We start from the raw sequence: 27,504 nt of genomic DNA on the forward strand, positions 1-27,504 counted from the left end.
GAGGTCTGTCACTTGCCGAAGTCAACAGCAAATTAGGGGACAAGCGACGGAGGGCCCAAGGACTCCTGGTGTGAAGCCCTCCTTAGTGTGCCCAGCTGCCCCTCATTTGAGGGCCCCTCTCTCCATCTTGCCCTCAGCCTCCTCTGACTGATCCTCCCAGTTGCCAAATGGCATTAATTCCTTTCCATTGGGTCCCTAAAATCCATCACCTCTCTCTTCTGCCTGTTGCCGTCACCTTCCTGCCCGTGAGGCTTCCCAGAGCTGCCTGAAGCAAGTGCCCCTCTTCTGCTCAACAGTCCTCTGTGGCTCCCAGTTCCTTCTTGCCTTGGCCTCACGGCTTTCCAGCCCCAATCCCCGTGAGTCCCTAATACGCATCTAGGTGGTCAGCCACTCCCCAGCACAGCCCGGGTTTTCCACCCTCCACGCCCTTGCCCATGGGTCCTTCCTCCTACGATGCCTTCCCCCAGGTGCCCGGTGCCCATATTCTTTTGTTAGCTGCAGCTCTCTCCCTGTGCGCTTTCCCCAGGACACCGCATGGGCACTTGTGTGACCGTTGTCTCCCACCACTGAGGTCCACGAGGCTCCTAGACCCCCACCTAACACCGAGCAGGAGCTTCCTTCCCCACCTGCATTGTGTGCCTTAGCCCTGTATACCAGTAAATTTTTCCACAGCTTTCTGAGGTTTCCACAGAGCTTCTTGCAACACCCAGTCTCCTCCCCCACCTTAAAAAAGAGGCTACTCAGAGAAATGAATTTGAAAAAGATGTTAAAATGGCACAGACTTCAGCGTTGGTGCCATGGTTTGGAGAAGAGGGGATCAGGATTCAAGGCCCAGCTCTGCTTTTGCCCGACTGTTATCTTGGGTGAGTGATATCATCTCTCTGAGACCGGATTTCCCCATCTGCAGAAGGGGTTAGGAGAGGAGCTGAGCCAAGGCATGAAAAGTTGACACCACATAGCAAGCCCTTAGCTCCTGTGATATGACGAGTAACCACCACTGTGGCCCCTAGCAAGTGCCTGGCACGAAGTAGGTGCTCAATAAACACTGAAATGAGTGAACAAGTGATTTCTTGATGTGACCCCCTCCCCCTTTTTTAACAGAGGAGAGGGAAGAGCACAGAGAGGAGCTGCGCAGCCAGCTCATGCAGCTGGACCAGATGTATTAGCCCTAAGAGGGGGTACGTGGGGTCCCCGGCCCCTCACCTGACACCCACCAGAGTGGGGGCGGGGCTACTCTATTTTCCTGGTGCCCCAAGGTTTTACATCTGAGAACTCCGGAATATAAAGCAGCAATCAAGGGCAGGAGGAAGCGATCAGATGTGGCTCCCGGGTTCGTGGCGAGATAATTAGGTGTTTGATTGGCATCCTCTCTCAAGGACAACCACCTCCAGGTCCCGTCTGCAGCAGGAACTGGCTTGTTTTCCTGGCTGATGCTTGGTGGGTGGTGGGGGGGCCTTGGAGGCGGGGTGCAAGTGTGAGGCGGGGGGACGTTTGGTGCTGGGATTGGCCAGCACATCTTTCATTTGTTCCTTTAGTGATACATTCATTCAACCAACAAGTGTTGAGCACCTACTATGTACCAAGCATCAGGGATACAGCAGTGGCCCAAACAAACAAAGCCCATGTCCTTCTGGAGCTGACATTCAAGGAGGGTGGCTAGTGGAAATGAACAATAAATAAATAGAGCAGTAACCACATAAATGTGTTGATGACAAGTGCCGTTTAGAGAAATAAGCAGAGAGAGAAGAATGGGTGAGGTAGGGAGGAGGTGCTTGCTGTTTTAAATAGGATGGTAGGACAGGCTTTTGTGAGAAGGCGGTGTAAGAGCTGAGACCTGGAGGAGGAAAGGAAAAGACCCATGTGGAATAAAAACAGAAACAAAAACAAAAACAAAAACCCAGCATTTCAGGCAGAGGGAACAGCCAGTACAAAGGCCCTGTGGTAGGAATGTCCTTGATGTGTTCAAGAGCCAGCAAAGATCCTGTGTGGCTGGAGGAGAGTGAGTGAGGAGGGAGTAGAAGGATGTGAGGACAGAAATAAGTCACGCGGGACCTTGACATCGAGGTGAGCACTTTGGCCTTGATGCAGAGTCAAGTGGGAGCTGTGGAAGGGTTTTGAGTAGAGGAGGGACAGGATGTGACTTGGGTTTAACAGTATCCCGGTGGCTGTCGGGTGGGGAAGGGACTGTAGGAGGGTGAGGGCAGCAGTGGGGAGACCAGTGAGGAGGCTCCTATGGTCACCCAGGTGGCAGCAGTAGAGAGGATGAGAAATGGTTGGATCAAGCTGACAGTATTTGCTGATGAGAGAAATGGCCCCACTGCAACTCTGGGCCTCAGCCTAGTACCAGGGCAGGGAAGGTTGCTGCCCTCTCAGGGCTCAGGGCTGGCAGTGGTCCCACCTCAAGCGCCAGCCCTGGCCCCTGAGCACCCAAGCACCTCCTGCACCCTGGACCCCCTGCCAGCCACGGGCCTCTCATCCTGCCTGCACCCCTGAGAGAGAAGGCATGCCATGACTTCATGTTACAGCAGTAAATCCTAGATGCAGAGAGGTCAAGGGTCTGCCCAGACTCACAGAGCCAGTAAGTAAGAACGTCTGGACTCGAACCCGCTCTGCCTGCCGAATGTGGGCTCTTGGCCTGCCTCCAGCTAAAAGCAAATTGCCGCTGGATTTTCTGGAAGCCAGAACTTTGGGAGCTGCTAGGAAGGCCTCGTGGACCACAATTTTAATTGCCTATGTGCCCTCCATGACCAAACACTTTGTGAGGGCAGGACTTGGGTCTGACTCGTTCTGGGCAACATCGTAGGCACTTAAATTATAGTTGAGTAAATGAGTGAGTGACTGGATGGATGGATGGATGGATGGATGATGGATGGACAGATGGACAAACAGATGGACAGACAGACTGATAAGGCCCAGCCACGCTCCTGATCTTCAGGCCACATGAGTCCTTGTCTGGGACAAACAGGTAAGAGAAAGGTAGCCCCATGAGCATCCGGAGGAAAGAATGCAGAAGAAAGTGTGACCTTGGCAAGTGGCTTTGTTTCTCTGCAGGTACCCTGTGTAAAATGGCACCTGCATCATAGGACCATTCATTTGCTCCCTCAGCAGATGTTTCTAGAGAATCCTCTGCGTGCCAAACACTGTTGGGAAAATAAAATGAACTTTTGTATGGCAGTTAACATGGACCTAGTAAGCCCTCTATGGGACAGTTATTATATTATTGTTACCACTGCACTGGGCGTCTGCTAAGAAGTTGTTGGCAGCCTCGCCCACACACCCAGGCCTCACGGTTTGGATACAGTCCCCTCAATGGGCTCTGTGACCCAAGTGTGAACTATCACCCCAGCCCAGATGATGGAATTCAGTAAAGCCAGCTTGGCTGAGAACTGTTTCTCATAGGCACCGCCCCTTGCCGGGGCCCTCGGATAATTTGCCCTACATCTTGGCACCTGAAATTTACATATGGTGCCGGGAGTGTTGGATGGCTCTGGTAACCCGGTCTGTTTCTCGGCCAAGGCTCAGTTATCCATCTCAGCGGGCTGCAGAGCCATCCGTCTTGTCTCCTTGCTCATGGCAGGCCAGCATGTGCCCTTCGTCCCAGGTCATCTCCCGGCCCCCTCCTAGAGCCAGCCTCTGAGGCCACTCTGAAGGCGACACTCCCATCATGGTCCACTGCATCCCCAGAAACCCTCCTCCTCGGTGTCTGCCTGGGACTCTGATGGCAAAGCCCTGAATGGCTCCATGGACCTGAGATACAGAATGGGTTGTTTGGCCCCCCCAAACAGCAAGAGGGCCCCATCTTGCTCCTGCCACAAAGGACTCCTCATGCTTATATCTACTAACGGTCATTCATTCACAAGTGTTTTTTGAGTGCCTTTATGCATCTGGCATTTAGCTAGAACCTGTGGCTACAGCTGTGAGCAAGACAGGCACAGTCCCCACCCATGAGGGACTGACATTCCATTGGAGGGAATATGAGCAATGAAGATCCTAGACACTGTGCCAAGCACTTTACCTGCTTACAATCTGGTTCTCAAGGGTTTGCTCAATAACACTTTGGGCACAAATTTTTATCCCCATTTTACAGACACAGAAACTAAGGTTGAGTATCTTGTCCAAGGTCACACTGCTAGTGAGGGGTCAGAGCCAGAATTTTGACACAGGTCTGTGATCCCTGAACATGGTCATTGTTCCCCAGACAAATGAGGCTCTTTCAGGGTTTCTGACACATAGCATTTATGCATTCATTTATTTGACCAACAAACATTTCTAAAGTGCCTACTATGTAACAGGATCTGTTCTAGGCACTGAGCATAAGGAGGAAAGGACCAAAATCTCTGTCTTGCTATTATGGAGTTTTCATTCTAGTAAATAAAATATATAGTGTGTTTGATAGTGATACATGTTAAGAAGAAAACTAAAGGCAGGAACAGAGAGGCCAGTTAGGGGGCTGTCACAATAATCCCATTTCCTCCGTGTGGGATGCTTAACTTTCTTAACCAGCTCATCCCCTGACCCCAGGTCAAACATTCCCACCTTGGTGACTCTTTACCCCAGTCACAGCAAGTCACCTTGCTCTCTGTGTTCCCATCATACTTTATTCATACTTTTCATGTTGTACTTAGGCACACAGTGTTGGAATTGACCTGTGTGTCTCCTCCACTGCACTGTGAACTCCTCAAGGACAGGGGCTATGTTGGTTAGTTTCTGTATACCAGTACCTAACACTGTAACTAGCGCAGATTTGGGGCTCAGTAAGTAGTTAGTTGGATGGATGATTAGATGGGGATGGGTGGTTCGATGATTAGATGGATGGATGGATGGATGGATGATGGATTGATGACTGGTTGAGTGTGAGTGATTGGATAGATGGATGTTGGATGATCAGTTGGATGAATAGATGAATGGATGATCAGTTGGAAGATAGATGATCTGTTAGATAAATGGACGGATGGATGAGTGGATAAATGGATGGTTGGTTGGGTGATTGGATGGATGTTGGATAAAGGGCTTCCAGCCTGGGTAACTTACTAGGTACTGGCAACCCCTGCCCAAGTTGGGAACCACACAGTGATTTAATTAGTAGAAGTAGGTAAAACTCTTATCTCTCCCTTGCCCCATCAGTTTCCCTACCCATGCAAAGGCAATTCAGGGCATATGTTAGGGTTTCACTCTTCTCCAAGTCTGCTCTGGAGGTGTTGTCTTAATGTGATGGCCTTTGTCCCTTTTACCAGAATTATTTATGCCCTAACTTGTCTTATTTGGTTTCTGAGCTCTTGGAGGATATAGACTGTATCTGATTTCCCTTATCTAATGCCTAGCACACTGGAGATCATGGATGGATGGATGGACGGGTGGATGGGTAGATGGATGGTTGAATGTACAACATCTCTAGTTGCATCTCCCTGCAGTAAAGAGAAAGCAGACTTCCAGGTTTGTGTTGGGGGGAGTTGGTGACTGTATTGAAAGTCATAATCACTGGTCATCCTTGTTTTCCAGACCTGGCCTGGAATCTCAACTGCCACTTCATCCATATATCCTTACAGAAGATAATATACATAAAGTGCTTAGCACATTCCATAAATACTAGCATATATATGTGTGTGTGTGTGTGTGCATATGGCATAAATGTTAGCCATGAGCTATTGTTTTCTATAAGGAATGTCTGTGTAAGGTTTCATTTGGCGAAAAAGTTCTAGGCCTTTGAAAAGACAACATCTGGTGGCAAATATCAGAAAGGTATAACAGGGGCACAAAGGAGATGCCCAGACTTGGAGGGGAGGGTTCAGGAATCCTTACTGGAAGAGGGGACATTTAACCCGAGGCACAAAGGATGAGTAATGAGTAAGATCAGCTGCATAGACAGAATGAGATCATCTGAGCTGAAGGAATGAAGTCTGTTGAGCCATGGAGTCGGGAGACCCTGTTGCCTTTGGATTCCTGCAAGGCAGGAAGGTTGGTTGGGAAGGAAACAAAGAGATGGGAAGATGGGAAGGACTCGCAGGGGCCCAGTGACACCTAGATAGGAAGTATGGCGATTATTCTAGAGCAGTGGAGAGCCACAGGTGGGTTTTGAGCAGAGGAGGGACAAGTTGAGGAAGAGTTTCTTTCCTTTCATGCAACCCCTTCAAAATATGGGAACACCTGAGGTCCTTGCTTCCTTAGCCCCTAATCCCCAGCAATCACTGCATCGTTTTCAGGTCTCTTCTCAGAGTTGGTATTAGGGGGACGTGTCTGAGTGTGAGGGTGTCTTTGGAGCTGAGAAGAGTGTGAGCACATGCTGGGGGAATTGACATGCATATGCACAATTCAGATGTGTATTTTCCCTGTAAGAACATAGCAGCTAGCTCAAAGTTTTGTACATCATTGACACTTCAGGTCAAGATCATGTGTTAAATTTCTTTCAAAACTAAGTATTCTTGTACGATTCCCAGTCCTTCCTGGTTGAGGAAACACAGTTGAACTGAGAATGTTCAACTTGCTCTCCCCATAGATAACCAACAGTTTTCCTTCCCCACCCAAGAGCTACCTTCCCTCTGAGGAAATCCAGCCTCTTAATCAGCTGTGTGGCTTGGGCAGGTAGCCTAAGCTGTTTTTGCCTTAGTTTCCTCATCTCTAAAATGGGAGACTCAGATTCAGTTAGTGTTAGCTAAAGTGTGGGACATACCCCCACTGTTAGGACGTGAGATGACTGTAAGTAGACCTGACATTAGAAGGGATTGACCTGTGTCAGGAGGAACAGTTATCCCTTCTCAGTGGTCATTCATTCCTTCTCATTGGAGCAAGAAGGAAGTCTCTACCTTTAACACCTCTCCAGCACTTGCCAGTCTCCTTTTATAACAAAGACAAACAGCAATGCTTTGTTTTCATTGTACTTTTATTTTAAAGACTACCTTCTGTTTATGGCATAGTGTCCTCTAGTGATAAAAAGAATTTCCTTTTCAAATGTACTTATTTAGGTTAAAAAGAGAAGGGGTTGTTACGTAAAGGTCAAGAACAGGCAAATTTTATCTAGATGCTAGGGTCAGAATGATAGTTACCTTGAAGGGGGTACTAACTAGGAGAGGGCACAAGGGAACCTTCCAAGGTGCTAGGAGTGTGAATATTCTGTGTATCTACCTGGGCAATGGTTATAAGGGTGTAAAAGTTTGAGCTTAAAATTGAACTTAAAATTATACAAAAAGAAAGAAGAGTCAGTTTGAAGATAAATATCATGGAAATAGTAATTCATGTGGAATATCAATATGGCAAAATGCATGCAGAGGGGTAGTATGAATGGTTGAAGTTCGGACAGTGATGGACTGGACAACCTTGAAAGTTCCTTCTGGCTCATATGTTCTGAGACTGTGAGTGCCTTGGAAGTTCCAAGGGTGCCCAGCAAGCTGATGGCAGACGCTCTCAGAGCTAGGGCCACTCCCCGGGCAGTGGGCATTTGCCGTGGGCAAGCAGTGGGGCTGTAGGTCCCATCAGAAGAGCCCTTCTTCCCTGCCCCAGCCTCTTCCTGCTGGTCCTAGTCCTGGGTGCAGCTCAGTCCCAGCTTCCTTTCTCTCTGCACACTGGCCCGAGCCTCAGCTGCGTCTATCATCTGCTTCAAGCTCATTAAAATTATTTCTTTTTTAGTTGCAAATGGGCTGTTTATGATGATCATTATTTGAATGGTCTGCGCCGGGCTCCGGGCTGTCTGTCTGCTGCTGATGGCCAGTTAATCAGATGAGTCCTCTCCCTGCCTGGGCCTGGCCCAAAGTCTGGGGCTGTGTTAATCGTGGCTCCCCTAGGGCTGGGGGCTGGGGGCTGGGGGCCAGGTGGGAGAGGATCCCAAGTTCTGCTTGATCATCAAAGAGGCCCTGCTAGCTGTGTATGTGCATGGGGGTTCAGACACTTATTTCTAAAACTCAGCTTCAGACTGGTGCTGGTTTATGTTTATGAGAGTTTTTTATATTCCTTCAAAATAAATACAGTGCTGTGAGCTTTTTTATTTTAAATGTGTTTATTTTAAAAGACATGTCAATTCTATCGTTGGCTGTCTTGCTCTGTTAATGTTCAAATAGCCTATCTTTTAGGGTGGGAGGGAGTGGTTTTTAATGTCTTTGCCTGATAGAGTAAAACTTGTCAGTACTCTGTCATCCTTTTACTGGGGGGCGGGGGTGTGAGATTTTTACTTACCTGTGAAATCCAGAACTCTTAGAATCACTGATCTAGTGCGGTGTCCTTTGAGCTCTCAGTTTATCTAAATTAGTATCAGCCAACATTTCTTGAACACTTAGTACTGTGCTTGATGCTTTCCACATTCATAACATTTAGAACATCCCCCAGCTAGTGGGGAAGTGGAGCAGAAACCCTGTGAAGAGTAGGGCATTACAATTTTGCCTTCATAACCCACCAAGGAGATAATTCACAGCTGAATTATTAGGACTGTAATTTGTTTCTTAGTCCCTGCTTGAATTAACCTTACAGACATATTAATGTGCTCGTCACGTGAGATGATGTATATAAGGAGCTTAGCATGGTGCCTGGTACATATAAGCACCCAATAAATGGTAGTTATGATTAGTTACTATTATTGTTGTTGGTGTTGTTAGTGTACTAACCATAGAAATGTGGCAAGAATTCAGAGTTGAAGGATGAGCATAGATGTAAGGCAAAGGTAAGAAGAACATGGACATCAGTCATGATGTCCATCGTATGCTCCTCTAGGGATGAACAGGAAAGACCCCAAGAGCTGGGCTTCTGTGGGGCTGGGGTTGGAAGCCTGCTGATGTTCCCCATCTGGTCTCACCTCTGCTCTGTCTACAGTGTGGATGCAGCAGACAGATTTGTACCCACCAGCAACCTGGGAGGTTAGGGTGGAGGGAGCCAGTGCAGTCGCACGGCATCGTTGTCTGGTTCAGCACATCGGACAGTTGGACTTAACCTGCTCTGAGATTTCCTTTTGGAACTTGAGTTTGATGTTTTAAATAAGGAGTCAAAGTTCAGCCCCCACCAGATTGCTGGGAGAGGCAGTATCCCAGAGATAAGAACATTGTGTCAGATATATGATCATTCAAAACCGTGTGATGTTAACCCAAGTCCCAGTTCTGTTTGTCCTGTAGCCATGTAAAAATCACCTCTTTACCTTCAAGATGGATGAGAAAAACTAAGAAAAACTGTGAGCACTCTGCCACAACTCAAATTGACCATGACACTCCAGTTACTTCTCTCCTGCCAAGCGAGGGTCTGTCCACCTGGCTGCACCACATAGTTGGTTTTTGTCTGCCTTTGGTCAGTCCCATTGCTGCTAACACAGATCTCTCCCTAGTCACTCGATATTTTGGTCATGGTCAATTGTGGTTTCTTTATTGGAAACTACAATTATTTTTAAATGATGATAAACCAGAAGTCTCCTTATTTTCTCTGTCACCTTGGTAGACTGTCAGAAATTGTTTCTGTTTCTCTCTCTTCTCTCCCATGACACCTTGTTCCTTACCTGGCTCAAAAATTCAATGGGACGTTTGGACTGGAAGCCCTGCACCTTGGAGTTGGTGTACCCGGTGCTGTGGCATAGAATTGATATCAGCACCTTGGAGAGCACCACATTTCCAAGTCTCTTGCCCCTCTATTTTAGTGGCTACTTTCTTGCCTCGATTTTCCTCCCTTCTAGTCTTAATGATTCTCCAAAGAGGTTAGACATTTCTCCAGAAATAGAAATTCCTTCCCCGATTCTCCCAAAGGCTCCATAGGCAGAGACACTTATCCTGGGTTTGGGGTATGCGCTCCAGCCTTTGATGGGTGCGAGGTTTATGGTGCTACGGTGAACTGCTATTGAGCAGATTTACCGACTCTCAGACATGATATAAGACGATTACCATGCATTTCATCTCTTAGAGGGAAAAGGATTTGCAGCAGGTTAATAGTACTTTTATTTCATTATCTAATAGTAAAAGTGTTTCATTGTGTGTGCAAGATGAATGCGTATTAGCAATGACAAATGGGGTCTTTCAACACGGTGCCGGGCCTCATCATACATATGTTAGATTAAAGAGTTCACCCTAGAAATACACTCTTGCATCTGCTTGTGTGTTTTTAATAAATCTGATTGCAGAAATTTATTGCATCACCGGATTTAGGAAATTATGGGGCTTGATTGCTGCAGATATAATCGGGTGATATATACAGAAATGCTCCTCTAGTTATCGTCCAGAAAAAAGCCCATCTCGGGATGGTGCAAGAAAGCAGCAGACCACATAAACAGAGCATTTCTTGAATTATGCAAATGAAATCCATGACAACTCATGGTGAATTATTCTCCCCTCGTGAAACCGCCACTGTTAAAGTGAAGAAAGCTGCGAGAGGGGTGATCAAATATACATGTACAACCAGCAGACATTGTGTCATGTGTGAGCTGGAGCGTCCCCCACTTCCATCTCTCACTCTCTTTTTTTCCCTCCTTGGTTCATCCTGTAAAAACCTGGTCTGAAACCTTCATTGCACATAAGCAGGCAAGGCTGCTTCCAATCCTTTTCTTCTGAATCCAGGAGTCTTCAATGAAATATTTCTTCTACTTGAAGTGAACCTTAGATAATTTACTGCAGGATACACAAAAGGTCATCTTGCTTCTTATTGGCACCTTCATTTTTCCAAAATCTACAGAAATTAAAAAGCCATCTATATCTTAAAAGGCGTATTTATGAACCGTTAAGTGTAAGTCATAGTTGGAACAGTTCCCACCTCTGATATATGAAAGCTGTCGACAGCACTTTCTTACACTATAATATGCCCATACAATATGCCGCACTTTACTATTTTGACACCGTTTGGAGATGTTTTCTACAGTTACTGACAAGCTTATGCCATCACTCCCTTGGAAATTTAAGAGGTGGGGCAGAGGCGTAGGGGAGAAATGAAAAAAAACAACTCCACCCAACTTTATGGGAGATTATTGATCTGGCCTGACTTCTGACAAGCAAAAAAAGCTGTCCTGGATTTTTTTCGGTTGCATCCCCAGTTTCGTAAATTATTCATTTGTGCCAGGAGTCAATATCCTATCTTTTCTCAGCTTTTTTGTAAGTTAAGGAAACTTGTTTGGAATGCTGTTTTGTACGATGATGAAAAAGGAAAAGGAGGAAAAAAATCTTTTTCTTTTCTCTCTCCCTCTCTCTCTTTTTTTTTTCTTTTTTTTTTTTTTTTATTGTTCCAGAAGGAGCTTAATTCCGTCGCTTCCGAGCTGTCTGCACGGCAGGAGGAGAGTGAACATTCTCATAAACATTTAATTGAACTCCGCCGGGAATTTAAGAAAAATGTACCTGAGGTACAGTATAGTTGCTATTATAGAATTAACTCAGTAGGAATGCAGATTTTTCTCTGTTCAAACTGTATTTTGAAAACTATAGACATAAGTGACTAACAAGAAAAGAAGCTAATTAGCCACGAAGAAAAATTACAACCCTCAACCTTTCCGCGTTTCTCAGTATAGCGGTGCTCACTGGTGCTGTCTAGAGTAAAAGCAGGACGCTTCTCCATGGAAGTCATTGTTTTTGAGGGCTCTATACAACATCCATTTTCCCCTCACATTAACGTCTAAGTCAAATGCTTGGCCTTGACGGCAAAGACAATTTGTCTAGAGTTCCTGATTTTATTTTGCTTTCCCATTGGCGTCCGAGAGGTGATGGCTGTAGACTGTCTCACCCTCTCTGGTCCTTCCCTTGATCTCCATGTCTGAAACTGTCTCCCCCGCCTGCCCATAAACGTGCCTCATTCCCCCGCTTCACCTCCTCCTTTGCAACTCCAGCCACCAGCGTTGTCTTTCCCAGCTGCCATGAGGGTGGTCCAGGTAATGGCCAGCCCCTGCAATGTAAGAGTCCCCCAGGGGAAGAGACGAGAATGGACACGTCTCTTTCTTCACAAGGGTGAATGTGTGAATTTTTTTCCTCCTCTGTCAGGCTCCCTGTTGCTTCTCAAATTTTTTTTTTTAGTGATGGAAATAAACACAAATAGGAAAAAGAAAACCTTCTGACTCCATATAATGTTGGCAGGGATGTGACACATCAGAGCCATTACCGGAAACAGATACCCTGCCCATTCCCAAAGCCTGCTGTGCTTCTCTGTGGTCAGCAGAGGGTTGAGCTCTCTGTCCCAGGCTGCTCAGGTGGCCTGGATCTTGGAGGAGGGCCAGACAGGGTCTGCCATTCCAGAGGTATCAGACCTGGACATGTTGATTCCACTCTGCCTGTTGGAATCACCTAGGGGTCCTGTTGCCATCTTACTGATGGAGGCCAGGGAAAGATGGAGAAGAAGCAAGCCCACCCAGGAATCAGGCCACATAAGTGCAGAGGGGTCAGTCTCTTAGCTGTGAAGTCCTCCTCACACCAGTCATAAATATCTTTGGTTCTTCAAGGCAAGAGTGGGAAGTAGGATCTAGTTAGAACTTGTCCATGGAGCAAGTCTGGGAGGAATCAGGTTTGAGAGCTGAGAGAGAGTACGCTTGTAGAAGGGGCAGGAATCTCAGATCTGAGCGTGTCTCCCATGTTATGGCTTCAGAAAGGCCAAGTTAAGTCCTGGGTTTGACTGGGAGCTAAGAAGGCATAGGGAGATTCTGAGCATCCTTCCCTTCCCTCTTAGAGCAGAGAACAGCTTGGTCTTTAAACCAGTTTTTCCGCCCAGAAGGAGAGAACCAGAAGCTTTGCCTCTGACTCTCCAATCTCTGGGAAGCAGAGATGAAACGGCCACAGATCTTCCCAGCCCACCATTTTGTCCTCCTTCCCCCAGGCCACGTGGGAGCCCCCAGGTGATGAGGGAAATCCAGGCCAGGTTTTAAGCCTCTGAGTTCGGCTTACATAATTTTAATACTGCATAATTATGCAATTATGTAATTAGAAGGAATAAGTTTCCATTCCTATTATAGTCGCGCCTCTGAAAATTCTCATTTTTGGAACTAGCCTCTCCTGATGGGGGAGAGTCATGCCAAGACTTTATTTAAGAACATCATCTGGCTGGTGCCCAGCTCACCTCCTGCTGATGCCTTTGCTCAGTTTCCCCCAGGGGTGAAGCAGACAGGGCAGTGGGCTTCTAGAAATGGCTGGCATTGGCCCAAAATCCCACCCCACCCCCACCATGGGTCTCAGATTTGAATCCCCTAAATTCATTTGCGTGTGGGGTTGTGAACAGAGCCTGTTTCGGGAGTCTGTTGACCTGCATTGAAATCCCAACTGCGCCACTCACTTGCTTTGGGACCTTGAACAAGGCAGCCCCTCTCGGGGCCTCTGTGTCCCTTTCTGTAAATTCAGGGGACTGGAGATGGTTTTTGAGCCCTTTCCAACACGGACATTTCCTGAACCCAGACCAGAGGTTTCCTGTTGATGTGTTTTATTTAGTCTGTAAAGGTCTTTCACATTTTACAGTAAGTTGTCGATGTTAAGCATCTCTGGTTTCACCCCAAAGCTTGGATTTCCGATATCTTTTGAGACTGTTGGGTAGATCTGGCCACGTGGATGCTCCACGCCCAAGTGGCAGTCATGAGAAACAGCCGAGCAGCCGCCGCTCACATTACCAAGATGCTGTGCTCCCCTGAGATTTGCCACGGGACAGCCTGTCTCCCTCCTGTCCACTTCCTCCAGCCTCTGTGGGCATTGGAGTTTACAACCCACAATCTAGGTTTTCTTAAGTTTCGTTTTCTGCGCTCAGCCCTTGCACTCACGGTTCTTTATGATCAAATAAATCCACTAGGTTCACACGCACTCCCTACGTCCCTCCTGAAGATCCCCTGCATACATCAGTGGCTCTGAGAAGCCCTGGGGGCCACAAATCAGTGAGGAAAGCATAGCCAGGACCCAGAAGAAGGATTTTTTTCCAGGGCCAGAAGCAACACAGTCCTATTTCATAGTTAAGGGATTTTATTCTTCACCTGAAATATGTATTCTTCAGCTCATCTCTTCCTTTCCTGCTTCTGTCTGCTACCCCCTCCCTCTCCATTCTCTCCAGCTCCCCTCAGCTCCTCCTCCCAAGGGGGTCTCTTGCGGGCCATAGAAGACAGTGGTTAGGGGAGTCACCAGTGGGTCTCAGAGGAAACTGGAGCATTTATGGTTGGGATCTTGGTACCCTTGGTTCTAATCCCTCTTGCACGCTGGAGAGAACTCATGGGAGTCCACCAGGGATGCCCTTGGGGCTGGGAACCTCAAGGTCACTTGAGAAAGGCATGAAATTAGGGTCTGGAAAGAGGAGGCTGCCTTCTGAAGACAGCCCAATGGCATAGAGTTGATCAAACATTTACAGAGCCCTTCCTCTGAGCTGGGTGCCATGGCAGGTGACCCCACCAAGCCCCCAGAAACCCCACCTTCTGGTGAGGAAGGAGCGACCGTGCAGAGTGGTGTTGCTAAAATGCCAAATGCAGTCTTTGCTGGAGGGGGCAGCTGGGTGGGGAAGCAGAAATGGCACCCTAGGGAGACATCTCCCGAGCAACCTAAAAGACACAGGTTTTCATGTAGGAGCTTTGGTGACATGGCCCTGGGTGTGGAGCCTTTCCAGCCCCTGCTCCAAAAAATGTCCCATGATGGACCACCAGTCCAGCAAGGCACTTTGCATAAAAGAGCATTCCATGATCAAATCCATTTGGGAAATGCTACTTCCTCTCTCCCTCTTCCAGAAATTCCCATTGTGCATTATATAAAAGGCTCCAAAATGTCCTGCAGGGAAGAAACTTGATGTTGTGCTTGTTGTGTCCTAGTCGGATCGGGCTTGGCACCTTGGTGTATGTTTGTGTCTGTCTGTAGGTGTATATATGGGGAACCCTTATGAAATCTCATGGAGTGCAGGTCCCACGGGATACACTTGGGAAATACTGATTTGGGGGACAACAATGAGCTGCAAACAGGGGCCATGGGGGTATCCCACTTGGCACCATGGTGAACTCTTCGCTGATCTCTTTTACAGGAAATCAGAGAGATGGTGGCTCCTGTATTAAAAAGCTTCCAAGCTGAGGTAAGACCCAAGGCCTGTGGCATGTCACAAAAATACTTCCCAGTTCCCTCTCCTCTCCCACCTGGAGTTGCCAGAGGATGCCAGCAGCAGAGAAACTTCTCTACCCCCATTGCAAACTGCCCCATGCCCTCCTGATCAGCCATGGTATCATGATAAGAATGGGTTCTCTGTTCTATTTGATGGGATTTCTGCCTGCTCTGAAATCCTCTCTACCACCCATCCTCTGAGGATATAAAATCTACACTTTTCACATCCTTTCCTGCCAACCCATCGGGCCCTAGTTCCTTTGGCAGCAGCTGAGCTGTCCTCAGCCAGTTGTTTCTCTTGCCTTCCTGGATCCCGGGGATGGAGCTGAACCTCCCCTGTTTCTCCTCTTTGCTTGACTTTGTGACCAGGATTCTGAGAATGTCCACTTGTCTGGCTGGTGCAGGAGGCAGGCTAGGAAAAGAATGGAATTACATTGAGTCAGGCGAGTGGAAGGGAGGGCCATTTCTCCAATGTTCTGTCTTCAGGGGGCTCTTCTCCGTCTTCCCCTGTATTCAGGCAGGACCCTGGAAGGATAGGCCCTTCTCAGAGCTCGCCAGTGGAGATACATTTTAAGTCTGTCATCTGCCAAGTGCCACATTACTTTAAATCTGTCTCTTCGGAACTGCATAAGCGCATAAGGCAATATTAAAGTAAACAATAACTGGATTTACACAAATGTCGCTGATTTCCATATTTTTCATCCTTTCATTTTATTACTGAGTTGACTGATGTGCTTATTTATTTATAGGGCCATCCGGTATTGATTCATTTGGTTGTAAGGTGCCTGAGCTGGAAGGGGTAGAAAAAAACCAGAAAGAAGACCAATAATGTTGGGAATGTGTTGTCATGGCTTTATGTTTTTTAAAAAAGGCCCCCATCTGCCAGCCCATGGTCCCCTGAGAAATACTCAGCACACAAGCCCTCTCAGGCAGCTGATCCCTCTGTCCAGCCCAAAGACAGGCAGTGAGTGTCTTGTGTAGAGCGTCACTGTCTCAGCCATCCCCTTGCTTGGATTGGTGTGGCAGAGCTTCTCTTAGCTACTTAGACCCTCAGTTTCTCTATATGTTAAAGTGGAATAAAGGCACTGCAGATCTTTTCATGTTGTTTTGAGGATTAACTGAATTATAATGAAAGGAAAGAGTTTAATGTAAATCCTGGTACATGGAGAGCTGCTAGGGAGTGAAGAGCACAGACTCTGGAGTCAACCTGGATTTGAATCCTGCCTCTGCCAGTTACTAGCTGTTTGACCTTATGCAAGTTACTTGACCTCTCTGTGCCTCTGTGCCATACTCTATAAAATTGGATAATAATTATACCTACTTCATAGGGTTGTGATTGAGGAAGAACAAAGTCAGTACTCATGGAGTGCTTAGGACATTACCTTGCGTATTAGAAGTCTTATTATTTTATTATTCCTATTATCAGTCACCTTCAACACAGGTTTATTTGGCCTCCACTATGCCTGGGTTGGAATCTGCCTCTTTCCTAACTAGGTGTTCAAGGCTTTTTATCCAAAAGAAGGGGGTTTTCTATCCCTATAGGAAGCAGGCATGACTTATGCCATCTTTCCAATAGGAGAAAAAGTTAAACATTAGATTTCGGCAGTGATCCAGGGAAGACCCAAGTGCAGCATGGTGGAAAGCACATGTGAATCAGACTCGTATGGGCCTGGCTTATACTAGCTGTGTGACCTGGGAGAAGTTCCTCCACCTCTCTGAGCTGCAGCTTTCCTCCTCTCGTAAGTGAGGCTAACAATAAGGATTCTAAGAACTAAGCAGGGTGGAGGCAGTTGACATGGTGTCTGGCACTCAGTTGGTGCTCAGTAAGTGCAGGAGGAGAGAGAGAGTCTTAATGGGGCCAAAATAGGCAAAGCTGAATTTTCATTTCCAAACCCATGTGGCATGTTGAATACACACCATTTTAATAGCTGGGGATCTTCAAGGAACTTCGTTAATTTTTTTAAGAGGGTTTTCCATCGTCCCTTTAATGTACCAAAAAGACTACATTTGTCTGGAGTTTTATTCCCGAAACCCCTGTTTTCTTCATGATCTATTGACTAATCCATTGCGGCTGCCATGTCCCTCCCAGCGCCTCAGGGGAGAAACGCCGGCAAAGAAAGGTGTTAATAAAAAGCATCTCCTTCGTCCAGAACAAACTGCACACACATAGGCCGTTTATAATCCAAATTTGATTTTCATTTTAATTTTTTTAATGAGGGTTCATCCTTTATGCCGCTTCCCTCTCGCCATCCACCAGGCTCTGGGCTCAGAGCTGAGGATTCCCAAGTGGGCATTAATCACCTCCCAGGAATATTCCCTGAGGCAAACACCTTCCAGAGTCATATCAACTAACCCATAAAACGCCAAGGCTGAATATCGTGCCCGTCATTCCTTCTTCCCCAGTGTGGGCCTCTTGTTGAAATATAACATGTTCAAGTTCATTCCTTAATTTCACTCCACCAGCCCTGGTGAATACAGCACACGAGCATCCTTTTATCTTTTCATACTGTGTATGTGTGAGGGTCTTTTTTTCTTTTTCTTTCTTTCTTTCTTTCTTTTTTCTTTTTTTTCATGCTGGTGGGAGGGGGGCGGAGAGGAAGTGAATTTGCCCTGCTGTGAATCAAGGAAGCTTTTCCTCTCCGCCTTGATTGCTTAAAGGACAGTCTTGATTCCCCCTGCTCAGGGAAACAAAGACAGCCAGAGAAGGTGGCTTAATGGAGACAGCTTGAAATGGCCAAAGTTTGAATATCCTTGCGCGCAGAGAAAAGAGCAAGACGAAAGCCCCGCTAATTACAAAAGTTGCTTTATGAAAGATAATTCAAAGCAATAATTTAGCAAACATAATCAAGTCGCACAGATGGGGTTGTTGATGGATGGATTGCAACATGCAATTAGCAGTTCTTGCAGTTACATATCATTAACCCTCCGAGCACAAAAATTATTTTCTCATTATTAGTTGAAAAGGTAAAATTAAGCTGACTAGACAGTAAAGGAACAAACTACAATTAATTACCTTCATTTATTACAGTCATTATTTTAAACTTATTTTTACTTGGAGAGAGAGACGAAAACATCTAAATTAAAAGTTTTCTTATGATAAATCAGAGGTGAAACTTTTCTAAGGAGTGTATGCCAGTGGCCCAGCCAGAAGATGGCAAGGCCACTGCTGGGAAATTGTTTTTCCCTGCTTCCTTCCTCTTCCACCTTGAAGGGGATATGGCCTGCATGATGGAAAACCCTTTCTGTTGAGTTGGAACAGACACATTCATCTGGACCTGATTGAAACAGAGCAGTTTGGGAACCAAGGAGGCTGAAGTGTCCTCTGACCCCCAGGGGAGGCGGGAGAGTGTGGAGGTCAGACATCCAGGGTCTGTGTCCCACCCTAACACTGCTTATGTGACTTTGGCAAGTGACTTCATGTCTCTGAGCCACTGTTTCCTCATCTGTAAATAGGGGCAGCTCATCAGATTGCAAGAGGTTCAGTGGGATTCTCTGTTGAGTGGCCAGCGAGTTATTTGTTCTCATTGTGGTGGGTGTGTTTGGTTCGGGCCTGAGAATGTTCTCTCCCTGTCCTCTTAGGATCAGAGGGGAGCTCGTGTAGCGTGACCACCTTTTAGGAGCTTAGAGACGGGATTAAGATGCCATTTACCAGGAGATAGATCAGATCATCGGTTGAGTCCATGAAGTCATTTATTCACTCAACAAACATTTACTGAGTACCCAGAACCTGAAGTCATCATCGGCTTCCCCCACCATCTGTCCCAGCCCTAGACACTGAGGACTCCCTGCTTCTCCCTCACAGGCAGTCGTGGGTGGGGAAGGGGGTTCTAACCCAGGACAAGATCCCCGGGGGTTTATAGTCTCCATTCCTGAAGCTGAGCTGCGTGAGAAGGGCATGGGGGGCATCCTCACAGCTCAGATCACCTGAGACGGGCTCGGCCCTCCCTGCCCTGAGCCCCCGCCCAGCTCTGCATGCCGTGTCCTAATTTGGTCCCTGTGCTCCTCTCCTGTTCCGCATCTGCCCGCAGGACTCTTGCCCTTCCCTTTGAGCTGAAGTTTAATTACAGGATCTTTTTTTTTTCTTTTTGCCTTTTAACATTGTTTGCTCTTTCAGCTGTCTTTGATGTCATAATTCTCTTACTCCCCAGATGACCCTTTCTCTGTCATTTCCAGCACTGGCATGACCATCTCTTTGTAAGTGGGACCCCCTTGGGGCCACAACAGACGTTAGACACGTGCAGCCCTGACCAGCCTACAAGGCCAGGGAGAAATGGCCTCGCTGACCAGCGGGACCCACCAGGAAAGATAAGCAGTGGGAACAAGCATGGGCTTGGAGCCAGATTGGCATGAGCTTGCATCTTAGCCTATCCACTTCCCAGCTGTGTGATCCTGGGCAAGTCACTTAACCTCTCTGGGCCTCAGCTTCCTTGTCTTTTAAATGGAGATAATAATAGTACCCACCTCATAAGGTCGATGAGAGGGTTAAATGAGTTGATACTTGAAAAGCCCCAAGAACAAAACCTAGCACATAGTGAGTGCTCTTTGAAGATTAGTCAGCACTCCTAGCTGATGAGCTGAAACTTGCCTCATCACATTTATTCCTCCCACGAGCCCAGTGAGGAAGCCTCTGCTCTCACCCATTCTCAGGTGAGGTAAGTGAGGCTTAGCACCCAGCACATGGTGGTGGGTGGTAACTCAGGCTGGGATACCAGCCAGCAAAATTTATCGAGCATTTAGCAATGCCTGTCACACATCACCACCTCTCAGCAGCATGGCGAGGGAGGCACCACTGGTATTGTCCCCTCTTACAGGTGAGAAGTTGGGTTTCAGAGAGGTTAAGCTGCTTGCCTAAGCTCACACAGCTCTTCACCAGCAGAGCAGAGGGTGAAAGATGCAGATCTCAGCTTCGAGGGCTGAACAGAGCTCCTCAAGGAGCCTGGGGGGTACAGAAGGAGCTGAGAATATAGATTCTAGATTGAGGGCCTGAATTGGACACTTGCAGGTGGTTATGGTTGGGAAGGACCTCTGTTCAGCCAGATCTGTGCCTTTTGTTTTTGCTGAGCTATCCAGGCAGAATCCACCAGGGAAGCCCAGCCCCTGCGGAGAGCTGGGATTCAAACCCAGGTCTGCATACCCAGCCCAGGACTTGGCATATAGCAAGAGCTCAGTAAACAGGGTGTCACTTGCAAGATGCAGTAAGAAAGACTTCTGTCCACCCTTACTGTTCCCTGCTCGCACACCTGCACATACACTCCCCACAGCCGCCTCTGATGACATAATAACTTGGTGATGCAGGTCTCCTTGGCTCCCATAACCCAGTCTGGCTCCTCTGGCTTTGCCCTGCCCAGCTAGGGGTAAAACCCGAACATCCTTCTGAATTTAATATTAAGAACCCACCAAAGCATCACTGAACCTGTCACGCCATATTACAACCAAATTAAGAACCAGCAGCAATCCTCTTTCATTTGGTATCATGTACCTTATAAAGTAAATTATTAATGCTTTTTCCCCCCAGTTAAGCAGTTATTTGCAGTTGTTCCGGGTATTTCTCATTAGAAATAACATCATCTAAAGAACGATATTGATTGATTTTTTTAATCTTGGAATCATGGACGTGAACCACATATTTATATGACATTCCCTTTAACTAGAGTTCTCATGCTTTATTTTTATATTATTGATCTTTTTGACACGAATTGCTTTTTGGCCTTGTGCGAGTGTTGTAAGCTTTCTGCCTGCAGAGGAATGGGCCGGGCTGAGCTGGGAAGAGTGATCGCTCCAGCAGCATGGCGGTAACATTCCCACACATTTAACAACAATTAGTCTGTGCTGATGCCATGGTAGGCTTTCGTGTATGAAAATTTACAAGCCTTTTAATGGACTGCATTATGGAAGGCCGTGCGGGGCCAGTCGGTGGGGAGATGAGGCCGCCGGGCGCGCATCCATCTCACGGCACCGAGTGTCTCTCAGCACTCGTGTCTGCCTGGGGGTAGTGGCGATCAAAGCAGACGCTACTGCAACAGCCAGCACGACGCCGGCGTGGGACGAGTGGCCATTCGTGCAGTCACTCATGCATCCATTCAGTAGATGTTTCTTGAGCACCTGCTGTGTGCCAGGCATGGTACTAGGTGCTGGGGCTAAGTGGTGAACATTACTGACTTGTGCTCAAGAAAAGGTTGAGCACCACTGTGTGCCAAGAGCCATGCTAAGCACTGAGGGTAACAGGGTGAACACAGATTATTCATCCGGCTCCCGTGATGTGGAGTAGAAATGACATGAGCCTAGATCCACACAGACCTGGGTTCCAATCCCAGCTCCGTCCTTTGCCAGCGTTCTCGGTGAACCTTGGTTTCCCTGGCTGTAAACTGGGAATGGTAACAGTCCCCACCACGCAGGGAGGCTAGGAGGATTCACGCAGGTAAAGAGCTCAATGCGACATAAACCTCCCAGAAATGGGATCGTTGCATCATGATTTAGTGTTGTTGCCCCTTGCCCTCCATCCAGCAACCCTAACATACACATGCACACTCCTGCTTCCCTTCCAGTTCCACTGAGACCTTCACGCTCAGCAGCATTTATTTGGCACCTGCTGTATACCAGGGTGAGTACCAGGCTCCAGGGATGTGGCAGTGAGCAGCTCCAGATACCGTTGCTACCTCATGGCACTCACAGCCTTAACGAGAGAGACAGCTGGACACATACCCCTCAGTGCCAATGAAAGTCACGTTTATGATTGAGTTTCACGTGGCCGGGATGTGGGATGGGAGAGATTCAACCAGCCCACCCGTTCCCTCATTCAGAAACTGTTTCTTGTGCAGACCCTGTGTGGGGCCCTGGGGATACAACAGGGAACAAGACAGACAGGGCCCCTGTCCTAGGGGCGCCCAGAACACAGTGAGAGACATGCCTATTTGCATCATGCACGTAAATTATTTGAAGGGCAATATAGTGCAGTGGTCAGGAGCACATCCCTACTCTGCTGCTTACTAATTGTGTGACCTGGGACAAATTATGTTTCTCTCTCTATGCCTTGATTTCTTCATCCGTAAAATGAGACTCCTAATATCCCCTACTTCATAGTGTGAGAGTGAGGAGCAAATGAAGTAATAGATGTAAAGGCTTAAACCAATGCCTGATGTAAAGAAAGCTGAGATCAGAGTCAGAGGCTATGATTATCTTGATTATCACAATGATTATGGTTTTGAAATCATCCCACACTGCATTAACTAATTATGGATATGCTAAATGCTGCTGAGGCAAAATGCAGTTGCACCCAGGAAGACCCCAGTCTTATCTTCCTTTGTCCTAGCTCTGAGGCAGAGGGCTGGACTGCTTGACCCACTGGGGTTGTTGCCCAGGGAGAAGGGGGGCCCTGAAGTGCCATCCCCAAGTTTAGGAGAAAGAACCTTCCGGGTCATGGCATCCTCTATGAGGCGGACCCCTCAAGAGGCCCTCAGGCATCCAGTATCACAGTCATACCCTCCCTGTTTCCTGAGTGCCAGGAATAAGACCCAGAGAGGGTGAGAAACTCACCTGGGGTCACACAGCCAGGAGACGGAAGGGCCCTATGTTGTTTCAGATCCATGTAATCCCCTTACCCAGAGTGGCTCCAATCAAGCAGCTGGTGAAGGAAGACAAAGGCAGTGGATTTGGGATCTCGGAAAACCAGGTCCAAGCCCTTCCACCACTCCCTAGCTGTGTTACCTTAGGCAGGTCGCTTTACCTCCAGCCTCAGTCTCCTGTTCTATAAAATGGGTTGTTGTAACACCCACCTTGTTTATCCCTGGGGATGGGCGTGGAAAGCCCACATGGTCACCCAGCTGAAAGGAAGCATCCTTTCTCTAACCCTTTGTTATTCAGAGAATGGTCCATGGGCCAGCAGCATCCACATCACCTGGAATCTTGGTAGAAATGCAGTCTCATTGGCCCCCCACCCCACCTCCCAGATCTCCTGAATCAGAATTGCAGTTTAATAAGGTCCCCTGGTAAGTCAACTATACTTCAATTTAAAAAAAAATCCCCCAGTAATTTGGTGATTTGTGATTCGTGTACACATTGAAGTTTCAGACGCTCAACCTGAGAGCCCTGGCTGCCCTGAGGGCTTTAAAAAATACCGAAATCCAGGGCTTCCCTGGTGGCGCAGTGGTTGAGAATCTGCCTGCCAATGCAGGGGACACGGGTTCGAGCCCTGGTCTGGGAAGATCCCACATGCCGCGGAGCAACTAGGCCCGTGAGCCACAATTACTGAGCCTGCGCGTCTGGAGCCTGTGCTCCGCAACAAGAGAGGCCACGACAGTGAGAGGCCCGCGCACCGCGATGAAGAGTGGCCCCCGCTTGCCGCAACTGGAGAAAGCCCTCGCACAGAAACGAAGACCCAACACAGCCATAAATAAATAAATAAATAAATAAATAAAATTTAAAAAAAAAAAATACCGAAATCCGGGTCCCACCGCAGAGTGGCTGGCATTCTTGGTCTGGCTTGAGGCTCAGGCATCAGGATGTTAAAAGCTTCTGCTGGTGATTCTGATGTTTGAGACGCTCTTGCCCTAGAAGCTCACCATCTACTGGAGGAGACAGACACATGGAAATAACCAGTGGTGTGCTGGTAAATGATGAGCAGCTGGCTATCTGGGGAGCCCTGACTTCCATGGTATAAATACTGCTGCCAGGGCCAATTTCAAGCTGCCAGCCTGGAGCTGAGAAGAGATGCGCAGTAGCATCTTATATAGCATTTCCACCACACAGACACAATAGCTATGCATAACCTCGAAGCACCGGGAGTAGTAATATATCACCAAATAATTAGGAATTGATGAGTATTGAATATGTATTTCCTCTTTCTTTCAATTTTTTTGGTGAAATACACACAACATTTACCACCTTAGCCATCTTTAACTGTAGAGTTCAGTGACATTAAGTACCTTCACATTGCTGTGCAACCATCACCACCATCCATCTCCAGAACTTTTCATCTTCCCAAATTGAAACTCTGTTTCCCATTAAACAATAACTCCCCATTCCCCACCCCTGGCAATCACAATTCTACTTTCTGTCTCTGTGAATTTGACTACTCCAGGTACTTCATATAAGTGGAAATGTCCAGTATTTGTCTTTTTGTGACTGGCTTATTTCACTCAGCAGAGTGTCCTCAAAATTCATCCATGTTGTAGTACCATCATTTTTAATACAATTTATGTATTATAATTGTAGGTTTATATGATTTAAAACTTTAATTATGGCCATGTTTAACAACCAGCTTGCAAAACTCCTGAAAATTTAACAATCAGCTTTTGCAAGCTGCTACAGGTCAGCCCCAGCACACCACCGGAAGTACAAGTGAGAACAGAGGTACAAAAGGCAGGCTTTAGGACAGGGGTCTGCAAACTATGGCCCTCGGGCCAAAGCCTATTTTTATAAAACTTTATTGGAACACAGCCATGCCCATTCATTCATATATTGTCCGTGGTTGCTTTCCCGCCACAGCAGAGAGCACAGAGTTGAGTAGTTGCAACAGAACCTGTATGACCTGCAAAGACAAAAATATTTATTATCCGGCCCTTTACAGAAAAAGCCTGCTGGCTCCTGCATTTAGGTGTACAGGGAGTGGGAGAGATTGAATCTTTTATTATTTATTCATTTGTTCACTCAGCCAGTATATACAGAGCACCTTCTGGGTGCCAGGCACTGTTCTAGGCACAGGAGCAAAGAAGACAAAGTCCATTCCCTTCCAGAGCTGACCTTCTGGGGGAAGACAGATGTAATTCAGACTCTTGCACAGCAAGTAAATATATACTTATCAGGAATAGCATGCCAGGTAAACTGAACAGCCTGTGCAAATGCCCTGAGGGAGGATGGAAGTTGAGAATTGCAGGGTTGAAAGCCTGGGAGAGTTGGCCAGAGTCAGTAGGCCCTCACCTGTGCCCAGACCTCTACCCACCCCTCCCATCTACCCTGCCAAGCACAGTATCACTTTGAGTCAGGCTTACCCTGGCACACTGGCCTCCATTGCTTCCCCACCCTCAAAGGCCACCTCCTAAATTCTCTCCATCCACCTCCCTCCTGGCCTTGGAGCCCACAGTGTGACAGACAAAAGTCTCCTCTGTTTATTTCCTCCACAAGGTTTATAAATTGCCCTCTAATAAAATCATTCTCAGCACAAGCACAAAATAATAACACTTAATTAAAATACATAAAGCCAAATATTAGTGGAGACCAGTGAAGATTAAGATCAACCAAATCCTATGTCCCAGTACTAAGCAGAGGCCTTGCCCTAATGGGAGGGGGTTTCCATTTCTTGAGCACCTACTGGGTACCGCACTCAGGGCTGGTTATCTGACATCGGGGATGTTGTGGGATATTCTAGAGAATCCTAAGGAGAAACAAATTCAGAGAGGTTGAGACACCAAGATCAGATAACTGAGAAGTAGAGCTGGGATTTGAACCCAGTTTGTCTGCACGAGTCATAGTGGCTCATTCCTGTAGCAACAACATCTAACATAGTGGGAGTTTCTCATTCACATCACAGTCTAGTGCTGGTTAATGAGGCAAGGGAGCTCTGCTCCATGCAGCCATTCAGGGATCCAGACATCTTCTGTCTTCTGGCTCTGCCTTCACTGTATCCCAGAGTCCCTTTCACTTAGTCAGTACATGGGGAAGGTTCTCAAGGGACAGACCTGGAAGTGGCCACATCGTTTCCACCCACATTTCCTTGACCAGAACTCAATTATAAGGGCATGTCCAATTTCAGGGGAGGCTGGAGATATAGTCTAACGTGTGTGCCCAAGAAGGTAAAAAGAAAAAAAAAAAAACAGGGCTAAGAGAGCACATAACCCTGTCTGCTGCACTGTGGACTCCCTGATGGATGAAGTAACTACCTCATTAGCTATTGGGGAATAGGATGGACTCTGGAAAACAGTAGGATTAGTACATTTTGGACAAAAGAACAAGAAATGAATTTCAAGGGGCCTGTCAAGTCAAGGAGCAGCAAAACAAGGGCAAGGATGAATTTTAACAATTTGGCGGGTGTTATAAAGCTCCTACTCTGTGTACTTCTTTGTGCTGGGCTGACTAAGGGAAGAAATGAGCTCTGTCCAACAAGGAGGCCAAGCCACCCATTAGGAGCCCACACCCACTAAGAAAAACTAAGAAAAAAAGCAAATGTAAAGTTAGAGCAACATGTCCCAGGTGTGCCAAAGAGAAAGTGATTACTTTGTAGGCAAGCAATCAGGGAAGACTTCCAAGAGGAGGTGAAGTCCCAGCTCAGGTTAGGAAGACTTGGGCAGGATGCAACACAGAGAACAAGGTGTGGTGGTAAGAGCACAAGCTGCCTTGGTGTCAGGCAGAGCTGGGTTTGTGTCCCAGTTTGAACACTGGCTGGGCGATCTTAGGCAAGTCACTTCCCCTCTTTCTGAGCCTGTTTCCTCATCAATAAAGTGGTACCTAGTGATCAGGCTAATTGTGAGGATTAAATGAGATGGTCATGTCTGGAGTGCTTAGCTCAATGCATAGCACACAGAAGACTTAAAATGAGTACCCCAGTAGCTGTTTGGTGAGCAGTGCCACATATCTGAAGCTATGATATGTAGGGAGGCAGGGGAGAGGAAGAGGCTAGGAAACACACTTGGGCAGGACAAAGGGGCCTTGAATGCCGAGTTAAGTCTGCACTTCGTCTTGTGGGTAGACGAGGTGCCCAGGAGTCTTTTTTGATTACGAAACAGCATGACCAGAAGGCTTTTCTAGAGAGACCCCTTTGGAGGTAAGTGGGGTGGGAGGGGGTTGACTCAGAAGTCAGGATTTGGAGCACTTGAGACATGTAGCAGTAATGATGTCTTGGCTTGAGGCAGAGGAGTGGCAAAGAGAGGGCTGGTTTGAAAGAGTTTGGAAGTGGGGGCCTGGCCTTCACGTGGCTGATGGAGATAGAAGGCCTGGGTATCAGGCTCCAGAGGTCAGTGGAGCATGACACCATTAGCAGAAGAGGAGGAGGCAGAACTGGTGTCAGGAAGACAAGCCCAGTTGGTTTAGACACCCAGGCTCTAGGAGCCAGGGAGGCCTGGGCTCAACCCCAGCTCTGCTTCTTACCTGCTGTGTGACCTTGAGCAGGTCACATGACATCATCTCCCCCATCTGTAAAATGGGGATAATATTTGTCCCTTCCTAATAGGGTTCTTTTTGGAGGACTCCATGAGATTATGCCTGGCACATAATAGGTGCTCAAGAAATGGTCCTTGTTATCACCGTCCTTTTTCCTGTTGAGTCAGACCAAAAACTGGGTTAAGAAAGGGCTGATGATGAACCAGCAGATTCCTCGGATACTCTGCAGACTGTGAGAATACTATTACTAGTAACAACCCACAGCAGCAGCCAAACCCTCCTGTGTGTTCAGTGTATGCTGTGTGCTCATTCTTCTAAGACCTCCACACATACTTTTTTTTTTAACATCTTTATTGGACTATAATTGCTTTACAATGTTGTGTTAGTTTATGCTGTATAACAAAGTGAATCAGTTATATGTATGCATATATCCCCATAT

At 47.2% G+C, this 27,504-nt stretch overlaps 1 protein-coding gene across 1 annotated transcript in view; it reads left to right on the forward strand.

Moving 5' to 3' along the window:
• Window positions 1–771: 771 nt before the first annotated feature.
• The window catches only part of CUX2 (cut like homeobox 2), a 119,434-nt gene continuing 92,701 nt past the window's right edge, over window positions 772–27,504 (forward strand). The window contains exons 1-3 of the mRNA XM_036823340.1: window positions 772–863; window positions 11,174–11,284; window positions 14,902–14,949. Coding sequence (XP_036679235.1) covers window positions 798–863; window positions 11,174–11,284; window positions 14,902–14,949 — 225 coding nt within the window. The 5' untranslated portion in view covers window positions 772–797. The remainder of the gene's footprint in view (window positions 864–11,173; window positions 11,285–14,901; window positions 14,950–27,504) is intronic.

Source organism: Balaenoptera musculus, chromosome 14, assembly GCF_009873245.2.
Source record: "Balaenoptera musculus isolate JJ_BM4_2016_0621 chromosome 14, mBalMus1.pri.v3, whole genome shotgun sequence".
Lineage (NCBI taxonomy): Eukaryota > Metazoa > Chordata > Mammalia > Artiodactyla > Balaenopteridae > Balaenoptera > Balaenoptera musculus.